Source organism: Vespa mandarinia, chromosome 17 (assembly GCF_050613455.1).
Source record: "Vespa mandarinia isolate Hongniang chromosome 17, ASM5061345v1, whole genome shotgun sequence".
NCBI classification, from domain to species: domain Eukaryota; kingdom Metazoa; phylum Arthropoda; class Insecta; order Hymenoptera; family Vespidae; genus Vespa; species Vespa mandarinia.
The window spans coordinates 3,487,569-3,498,253 of NC_140826.1; the positions used below are offsets into that span (position 1 = coordinate 3,487,569).

General features: G+C 28.6%; 3 protein-coding genes across 5 annotated transcripts; all 3 read right to left on the minus strand.

The window, feature by feature from the left end:
* Positions 1–1,058: 1,058 nt before the first annotated feature.
* Positions 1,059–2,106, minus strand: Atox1 (Antioxidant 1 copper chaperone). The gene is made up of 3 exons (XM_035870434.2): positions 1,913–2,106; positions 1,775–1,850; positions 1,059–1,676 (listed from the first exon to the last, which is right to left on the minus strand). The coding sequence occupies exons 1-3, from the start codon at positions 1,922–1,924 to the stop codon at positions 1,546–1,548; spliced, it is 219 nt and encodes a 72-aa protein (XP_035726327.1). The 5' UTR covers positions 1,925–2,106; the 3' UTR covers positions 1,059–1,545.
* On the minus strand, positions 2,044–4,596 carry Poc1 (Proteome of centrioles 1). 3 transcript variants are annotated; one of them, XM_085662186.1, is made up of 7 exons: positions 3,933–4,596; positions 3,633–3,843; positions 3,368–3,567; positions 3,027–3,302; positions 2,601–2,959; positions 2,363–2,481; positions 2,044–2,171 (listed from the first exon to the last, which is right to left on the minus strand). In XM_085662186.1, exons 1-5 carry the CDS (start codon positions 4,278–4,280, stop codon positions 2,654–2,656), a joined length of 1,341 nt encoding a protein of 446 aa, XP_085518312.1. In that variant the 5' UTR covers positions 4,281–4,596; the 3' UTR covers positions 2,044–2,171; positions 2,363–2,481; positions 2,601–2,653. The 3 variants fall into 3 exon arrangements, with proteins under 3 accessions (XP_085518312.1, XP_035726325.1, XP_035726324.1); XM_035870432.2 differs by lacking the exon at positions 2,363–2,481 and having other exon boundaries at positions 2,081–2,171; XM_035870431.2 differs by lacking the exon at positions 2,044–2,171 and having other exon boundaries at positions 2,298–2,481.
* A 1,171-nt stretch (positions 4,597–5,767) lies between these two features.
* Positions 5,768–10,468, minus strand: Capr (caprin family member). Its single transcript, XM_035870426.2, has 6 exons — positions 10,308–10,468; positions 9,183–9,401; positions 8,640–8,987; positions 7,790–8,533; positions 7,411–7,714; positions 5,768–7,296 (listed from the first exon to the last, which is right to left on the minus strand). The coding sequence occupies exons 1-6, from the start codon at positions 10,419–10,421 to the stop codon at positions 7,064–7,066; spliced, it is 1,962 nt and encodes a 653-aa protein (XP_035726319.1). The 5' UTR covers positions 10,422–10,468; the 3' UTR covers positions 5,768–7,063.
* Positions 10,469–10,685: the final 217 nt, after the last annotated feature.

Consider the following 10,685-nt stretch of genomic DNA (forward strand, 5'->3'; position numbering starts at 1 on the left):
CATATTTTTGAATTTATTTTTAATTTGTTTTATAATGTATTAATTTTAAATTATGAATATTTGAAACTACATGGAGTAATATTAATATTTAATAGATTTTTTAACTCTTATAAATGAGTGAAACTTTCTTTACTATCTCTTTTAACATATGTAAGGAGGCTTGTATAAATTAAGACTTATGATGTATGTACTTACATAATGTCACACATGAGAACATGTATGTACATGTATGTACCTATTTTTTATTGCAAATTATGAACTGCCACATATTACAACCTACATCATTCCATTTTTTTTCTGCATATTATCTCTTAATTAAAATTATTATTATCTCTTAAATTAAAAGTACATTGAAATTGTCCTATATACAGATAATTATTTATTTTATTTTGTGGACTACTCTCAATATTTCGAAAGACATGAAAAATTTAATAATTTAATAAATAAAAATTTAATAAATTATACTTTTTATTACGAGCTATACAAAAGAAAAAGGAATATGAAAAGAATTTATTTTACATTTGTGGCTTAAAGGGCATTTTATTTTTTACAATTTTTAAGATTCAGATAAATTTTTAATAATCAGGAGTTTATCTATATAAGAAATAAATTAATTCTTCCAAAATATTAACATAGTTTATGAGCAATTACATTCCTTATGTAATTTCTAAAAATTTATACATTTCTCCAAACTTTTTATCAGTCTTTAAATAATTGAATAGCATTAAAAATAAATAAGTTTTCTGGTTTTCATATTCTTACAGATGTTAAATTATAATACCATTAAAAGCATTACATAATAAAATGGTAAGCTCTTACAATTTTTGAAGTTATAATATTAAACATTTTATTTTATGGTTGAAATAAACATTTTTAATTTATTAACTATTTTGCTTATTGGAAAATAATTAATATTCATTTCATGTAGTACAATAATTTAAGTTTATTATTATTATTATTATTATTATTATTATTATTATTATTATTATTATTATTATTATTATTATTAATAATATATTTATTTGTCAAAGTTATGTATTTTTCTTGTATGAAAAATCATAATCTAGAAAGTTCTTATTAATATTTGTGAAGTATTGTTTATAAAAAAGCAAATTTTGAGTACAAGCTGTCTTTTAGTAATGTTATTTGTTTATTTTAATGTTTCTTTCTTTGTTATATTTATTAAGATAATATTGTATCTTATTCATTGTGGTATATAATTCAATATGGAAATTCTTGGGGTCTTTTGGGTTCATGCATCAGAACATCATGTTCTTTGTGTAAACAATTATTAAAAATAGGATCCAAGAACACTGTGTGTAAAAAAATATATATACCTAATAGCTTTTGCACATGCACAAATAAAAACAACATACTTTTAGTAATTTATATTTCATAATTAAATCACCTTATGAATTTAATAAAATATAATTTGGTATAATAATTATGTGATTACCTACAATAGGTTAATAATGCATAATAGGCAAAAGAGGGAAAAGTAATAATATTATTGTGTGTAATTATATTTGTAATATTTATGCAAATTTATTTGTTTATGCCTAAAAATTTACACTCCTTGCCAGTTTTCTTGATAACTTGTAATATCTCATCGGAAGATAATGTTGTTTTCACAGAAACCATTTTATTATCTAAATTTACTTTTACATCATTAACACCTAGCAATTAAAATTTTTATTACTCATTATAAGGTTATATACTTTATAGCATGAAAAATCTTTTGTTATCATACAAATGTTCACAAGACCTTACAAACCTTCCTTTTTGTTAAGCACATTTTGAACAGAATTAACGCATCCCTCACACGTCATTTCAACCCAAAATTCGTAAACCTTAAAATTAAAAGTATTAAAAATAATTTACCCCGGTGGTAAATAAAATGACAACTTCTTACCTGTGACGACATATCAACGAAAAAATATTTTTAAAGTTTGACGTGGCAAACACCAAGATTACTCTTCTTACAACGATACTTCTTGGAATATCAATTGTTTTTTTATCAAAAGATAAGCTCTTATTACAAAGATAATCGTACAAGAACACTTCAAAGTATTTCAGCGAACTAAATGCATACAATTGGAAGCAATGAATTGTTCTCTTGCTTTCATATATCTGACGAGAGGCTCCCCCTTTTGTGCTTTCTTTCCGACAGTCTGTTATAATCATAATTTATTGGTCACTTGAAGTTTGTTTTCTATCTTATTTTTATAAAAATTAAGTAACTAAATCGATCAAATTAAGCCACGAAAATTATCCTTAATGTCAAAGTTTTCGGTTTAAATAATGTTATAGAAATTTTTAAACTTTTTATGATTAGAACTGTCAAAAAGTTCACATAACCTACAATTTTTAACTCGTCAATGATAAACTTTAGAGAAAGTAGCTAATTGTTCATATTATTAATTTGATGTTCTTGAACATCTCAGTTGATTATTCAATTTTCAGGAAATTGTGTTTTTAATTCTGGAAATTTTATGAAATGTTCAGACGTAACGAAGAAATTATATAATTTGAAAGAGAGAAAAAAAATGTTACTTATTTTATATGAATAATGTAAATGATGTGAGATTATATTTACTAACTTGTAACAAACTTGTTTTATTTTATATAATTAATTCTGATTATATTCACTTATTTATTTATATTTCAATTCTTTCTCGACTGCACTTAATCGTTGTTCTAATATATGAACAGTATTTCGTAGTGATTCTACTTGTTCATTTAGCATTTCTATTATATTATTACTTTGACTAGAACACGAATCAGGTACTTTATCTCCAATACACAAAGAATCTTCTTCTCTATCCTTCTTATATTGTTTCTGTTTTTTCAAATTAATCACTTTAACTTCTATATTTTCATTTGGTAATTTGGGAATAGATCCTTTACAAATTTTTGTATCAGATTTAGATTTCATAGATTCCAGTGATGATAATAACAACTAAAGAAAATTTCATTATATTCACTGAAGTAAATAACATGTTGATGTATTATATTTAAATTATTACCTCTTGCTGTTCTTCGTATTCTTCATTTTCTTCATGAATATCTGTTTCATTTAACCATCTATCCTTGTATTTTATATCTTGAATAGGCGGCATTAATATTCTAGGAACTTTTCTATTTTTATCATCCTTATCAAAATTAGTCTTCCACGTTAAAAGCTGAAAATCAGCACCACCCGATGCAAAATAGTCTCCATTAAGCGAAAATGCAATTGATGTAACAGCATTATTATGCCCTTTAAGCGTATAAATTGGACGGCCTTCTAATAAATCTAAAACCTAGAAAATACTTACATAGTAACATATTTATGATGATATAGTATGTATAAAAAGAATTCAATTACTTTCATAGTAGTATCTTCTGAAGCAGTTAACATAAAATTCCCTTTTGGATGAAATTTTGCAACGTGCACAGGACCTTTATGAACAGCATAATGTTGGTACAATGAGCCTGTTCTTAGATCATATAATTTTACATAGCCACCTATATTAGCTGATCCAATAACACCGCCACTTGGATGAAACTCCACATATACAGCAGGAGCTATTAATTGAAGTTTTAATAACAAATTTAAAATTTGAAATATGATTGCAACATACACAATATACCTTTAATTTCATTAATAGTTTTAATACATCGTCCAGTAGAAACATCCCATAATTTAATAGTTTTGTCATCGCTGCATGATATTATAAGCCTACCATCAGGAGAAAACTTAGCACATCTGACCCAATTTGTATGTCCATTAAATGATAAAAGAAATTTTCTTTTACACAACATCCACAATTTACAAATTTTATCATGGGATGCACTAAGTAACTGAAATAAAAAGATCTAATAAAAAAAATGTTCAAAGATAAATATTTTATCTATATTACTATTGTCAGTTTCAATAATAACTAAAATACCCGTTCTCCATTTGGACAGAAATGCAATGAGCTTACAGCTCCTGAATGTGCTTTGAAATCTACAGATTGTCCTGTTATTCTAGGTATCCATACTCTTATAGAACGATCTCTGGACGCACTAGCTATGATTTCTCCAGAAGGGGCATAGCTAACATCTAATACAGAATCTTTATGCGCCTTTAATTTATATCCTCTGATTGAATCCGTAAAATTCCATAACATCAAAGTTTTATCCATACTACTGGATACAAGTTGATTATTAGTAGGATGAAAATGGAGACCAGTAATTGCATCTTTGTGACCTTTTAAATGTCTTTCAATTGTAGGATCACATGCTGTCTCCACCATTACTGTAATGTATATGTGAATAATAATATACTATATAAATAGTTTATAAATAGTGTTAAATATATTATCACAAAGTTTTTATTTGTGATATTCTTTTTATTTTAACAACAAAGTTGAAAGTGAATATAAATATATTGAATTTACGACAAATAAGAAAGTGGTATCAAACATTGAATTGAAAATGATATAAATAATATATATATAATTATTGTCAAATAAACATAGTAACTCATAAACTAATCATTCGCAATGTATAGTAAATTTGTCGTGTATATAAAATCTGAACAGATAGATGCGATTTCAAACGAAATGTACTCGATTCTATTACTACTCTAGTCTAATGACAATCTAGACAGAGAAAATATATGTACATCTTTTTTCGAGGCGCCATCTGGTGTAAAGCGGAAATGAACTAATATTCAAATGGGAACTAATGGAGTTTTCTAATAATTTGAATATATTTCCTATATAATAATCTCTATCAATACAGATTAATTTACTTATATAATATATATATATATATATATATATATATATTTTTTTTTTATTATTTCTAGATTATTAATTATATTTGAATTTTTCTTATTTTTCTTATTATATAGAAAAGCTAAATATATTTTAGACAATTTTTTCTTCAACTTTTATTAACGTAAACTAAAATCTCTACCGGTTTATAACATGTTTCTGGTAAATATGTATGTTCTCAATAATACAACACACACACAAAAGATTAATATTTTCTTTCGATGTAGATACTAACCTTATAGAAAGGTCTATTATATTTATTTAAACGCATAAAAAGACGCATTGCGATAGTCTAGAAAAACGAAGCTTATTTAGACATTACTTGTTGTTGTGTATATATATATATATATATATATATATATATATATATATATATATATATATATATATATGAGTATAAAAGCTCCATCAATCATACTCCATCTATGTAAAGTTTGATTCTGTTAATATTTATTTAAAAATATAGTAACATATTACGAGTAACATTAAAAAACGCTGAAATTGTAAGAATAATATAATATACAGTACTGAACTACTATATTGAAAGAACAATTGTACGTATAAAGACATTGCAATAGGAAATACAAGATTGATACCATATACACTATTAATTAAACACTTTATTATTGATTTTATTTTATTTTATTTTTTTTGTTTTTTTTTTTGAGAACAGATTCAATGACGAAATGCCTCCATTAAGCTATGTGATAGATAGGCTAATTAGCAGGGTTGAATTAGATCTTTATTTGGAAGATACACAGGTATTGATAAGATAATTGAACGTAATTATAGATTAGGGATGATTAAACACAAATGTACAAACAAAATACATTACTTTTCATATCGCATGCATGGCGATACAAACGTGGTTTGTATCCATGGCGTACTACTCAAGCACACCCTCTAATTAATTGTACACTTAGCATGATTTGCCATGCTAAAACTCACTCGGCACTACAGCTTATTTTTTTTTAAATAATTCTTCATTTTTCGAAATAATAAATCAGGTAATCATGTATCATAATGTCAACATTGCACAGCGATATCTTTAGAACAATTCTATGTAGAGAGGATCCTAAAGAATTTTGAAATGAAACAAAGAAAAAATAAGGGAACAATATGAATTTCCAGAAGAGGAATCACGTAACTCATCCATGATAGAACATTTTCATAAATTTGCGTATCCTCATCCATTTTACGACTATAAATCTCGGTAACATTAATCTAAATGCTTCAAATTCGTAGACCGGAACTGGAATATAGTCTAGAAGTTATATCACTAGAAGGCATTGCTCTCTCTCTCTCTGTATCTTTTTTTCTGGTATCTTAAAAAATCCTCTAGAACGATGCGCCGCAAGACAAAGAAATAGTCGAGCAGATCGCCCCTATTCTCTTACAATCATCTTATAATTACATTTTTAAATACGTTCTTGTTGTGTTTCCTTGAAATGCATGTATGAGTTCTCATATTTTTTTGTTATTTTTTTATAATAAAATTATTATTATAATTCTTTTTGTTTTTTTTGTTGTTGTTGTTGTTGAACAGTTGTTGCCCTGTGAAATCTGCCTTCTGTCACAACACAATAATACTTGCATAGTGGGTTCACACTTCATGAATTTGGTTGACCTTTTTCTTCTTTTCTTTTTTTTTTCTTTTTTTTTTTTTTTATATCACAATATTACACTTGCATTATTTTTACATTAATGTTAATAGGATCTTTTTCTTTGATAATCATAGATACCAAATTCAAATGCAGAGTTATGTTATTCATCGTCTTATTTAAGAAACATCCTAAGCCAGAGGCATAAGTATCAGCATGTGTGTTATAATAACTTATTGTGAAATAATAAGACACTAAGAGTGTTTTAAGTTATGCAATGATAACTTTTGTTTCCATTATATCTATCTTACTATATTATTATAAATAAAACTCATACTGCGCGCTTCTTTGTACATGATAAACGTAGTATAATGTAACATTAAATATCAAAGATTCTGTTCTTTATACGATCGCACTTTTGCATACATACGTACATATATATATATACATACATACATATATATATATATATATATATATATATGTATATATATACATGTATATATACTTATGCTGATCCATATGTTATACATTAACGTTCCGAGCATGCTGCAAATGTATTGTGCCGACTTAGGTTTTTTCATAAATAGACAATTGAATAGTGATCTTAGAGCATTAATATAACATTTCACTGTGCATTATTCTACCATGTAGTCGTTACTGTTGTGCCTGAGGCTTACCGCGAGGTGCATAACCGCCGCGATTTCCTCCTCTTTGACCACGGTATTGTCCACGTCCACCCCTATCCATACCACGCTCACCCCGAGGGCCACCTCTTGTACTGCCTCCACCTCTTTTAAATCCACCGTTATATCCACCGTTTCCTTCATTACTCCACGAACGTTGCTGATAACCATTTTGATAGTTACTGTCATTGCGATAATATGTACCTAATTTCACAAAACAAATAATTTTATATAAAATATATTTTAACTGATGTATATTTTTCTGACAATGCAATTAGTATAACATAAAATATGTTAAGTTCGTTATACATTTCTTACCTTGTCCACCACGACCATTTTGCTGATAACCACCCCTGCCTCTTCCATTGTATCCATTAGAATTACCCCTCCTACCACCTCTACCTCTATATCCACCTCTCTGTTGATCGCTCCAAGCTTGTTGAGTTGTTTGTTGTTGTTGTTGTTGCTGTTGTTGTTGTGTGTCTGGAACAGGTTGTTGAGCTGTTTCTGATTGACTCCAATCTGTAGGTTCTGTTAATTGAGCCCAATCAACAGATTCACTTGGCTGATCTGCTTCTGTCTCTACTGGAGCTGATTCTTCTTGATTCTCTTCTGTTTTTTCCTATATCAAATACATATAATTTTCGATTGAATTTTAAATTTAGTAATATTTTAATAATATACGTACGATGCATACCTCTATATGTTTTTCCTGACCATCTTGCTGAGATGTCTGTTCAAAATTTTGTCCTTGTGTTGGAATAGGCTGGGATGCTGCTTGTTGTTGAAAACCAGCAGGGTGTTGAGGACTATATTGAATATTTGGTTGTTGATGAGACGGCGGCATAGGTATAGGTGGGGGTGGATTAGGATTAGCAAATCCAGGAATGTGCGACATATCTTGAGGTGGTTGATGTTGATATATTACCTGTTGAGGTACAACAGTTGCATTTGTGAAATTTTGATTTGTAAATGTCTGAGAAGGTATAGGTGCATTAACTGCAGGAGGAATGTGTGATACAATAGGTGTTTGAGAAGTGACATCTGGCGAATCAAGTTCAGATTCTTGTAAAAAGAAAAAATTTGGAGTCCCAATGACATCATTAATTCTAGGAGCTTGTGGAGGTTGCTGTTGTGACTGTTGAGCTTGTTGTTGTTGTTGTTGCTGTGGTTGTGGTACAAATCCAGTTGCATTTGTGTAATATGATGGCTCAACAGGTGCAGTTGGATGTGGTGGAATAGGTTGCGGTACAACAGGGATTGGACCAGAAACTGGAGCTGTGCCTGACACTACAGGAAGAGGTGCGACTTGAACTGGGAAGCTAGGAATGGGTATTATGGATTCAGGTGGAATGTGCCTTTCACTGTTATTAAATTCTTCATTAACTTGCTCTGGCACAGAAGTATCCGTGATTTGTGTTTCAGCAGTAGTTTCAGTAGTCTGTAACAAAAATGATATATACAATTAAAACCACAGTTCAAAGAAACATTAATTAATTTAATTTAATATAATATTTTGTTAGACTTGAATGAATATATTCTCTTACTTCCTCAACCGTAGATTCAACTGTATGAGCTTGATCAAAATATCCAGATAGATGAATAGAGTGCATAATTTCCTTTAATTTATTATATGTGGTTCCAACAACTTCTCTTTGTTTACCATCAACAATTGCTACATAATGTTCTGCGACTTTTTGTAATTGTTGGAGAACCGTTGGCTCTCCCTCTTCATGCTGATGTTTCATTATAACTTCATTGTAAAAATCATCTATATATTTCAGATCATCTTCTGACATTTTTACAGCACCATTAGTACCAGCTAAAAAGTCTTCTCGTACAGTACTTGTACTCATACTCGTCAAAATATCCTGAATAAGTAGTACTTCCTTAACCTGCATTATAAATAAAATTATAAAATATTGCGACAAGCACTCTGATGTTTATTAATATTTATAAATACAATGATTTTTCTTATGAAAAAAAGAAAAACAATGGATAATATTGATTTAATCTGTCATTGCTACTCGATTCTTTAACTTACTATGGTACAAAAACATTGACGAACAAACAATATAAATGACACTTACCTTAGCAATATCTTGCTGTGTTCTTTCAACAGCTTCCTTACGTGCCAATTTCTTTTGTTGTTTAACAGCATCATTGGCAATACCAACGATTTGTTTGTACAATTCGCGAGTGATGTCCAACGTTTGTAATACTCCATCGTATTTAGCTACTGCCTTGGTCTGATCCGCATTCAGTTCCCTACCATTTTTTTGTAGATCTCTATAGGACTCTAGCTTGCCCTAAAAACAAACCATTTTTTCCTATAAACATATTTCTACATTTTACATATTAATTTACATACTAATAATCATTTTACACATTAATATTTATAATAAAGAAATCTATTGGATATTAGAATAAAAATTACTTTTACTATCTAAATAAAATCAACTTTTGGCTTTTTTGTATAAAATTATAATTTAAACAAAAAATAAAGAAGAAAAATAAATAAAAATATATATAAAAAAAAAAAAAAAAAAAGAAAAACAAACGATATAGTTGAAAACGATCAACGAGAGAATAACGAAATAAAATCCATCGATAATTTCGTCCGTTCCAAATGTTTATTATCGGACTGTTTTCAGAAAAGAATACAAATAAATGAATAAGAGAAGAGAAATAAAGAAAATTATATTATTTTTGATTAAACGAAGCATTAATGTATATGCGTATGCAAAAAACCGGTAAGAAGACTAAAAACCTAAAGAAAAATTCCTAATATATATTTTTCATTATAAGAAATAAAATATTTTACGTACAAAATTTTTATTTTATATCGTATTGAAATAGGACGATCAATTAAAGGTAAAATAACATGAAGGGAGGTCGTAAGATAAACTACAAGAGGAAGTTTTGATACATCTAAAGGATACCGCCATGACACGAGGTTCGAAACAACGGATTAAAATTTTCGATGATAGGAAATATCGTAATACTATAAAAAAATAATCGGTATTATATGATCCGTTAATTGATTATCGAAAGGATCAAGGATATTTGCTCGTATATTAATTATCTAATATTGCCGAATTTTCGAGCGTGAAGCACATGGCGTATCGAAACATGGCGGATTACACGGTAGAAGCCGCCGATTGACAGGTAGGTTCAACAGCTTTTATCGAAACATTATTCTTTTCAATACTAACCTTACGCTTTTCAAGATTCCGTATTTTATGCTCGATAACGATAATCGCTTGGCGTATGGGTTCCACGGTCTCCGTAGAGGCCTGTTTCTCTAGTTTAGGGTTGGCAGAAGGCATCCTTCACGGGCAACAAACGCGAACTGGAAATTGGAATGGAAATGAAATCACAAGAAGAGTGGGGATAAGAAGGGGACCCCTCGTGTTGTCGCTTGTATGTATGCGTGCAGTATGGAGGGAGAATAAATGGACCTGCGCATTGCAACTTCACAGTTAACTTTTCAACTCTAACGACGTATGTGTGTTTTCTTTTCTTTTATATATATATATATAATATGTATATATATAAAACACATATATATATTATTATTATTATTATCAACT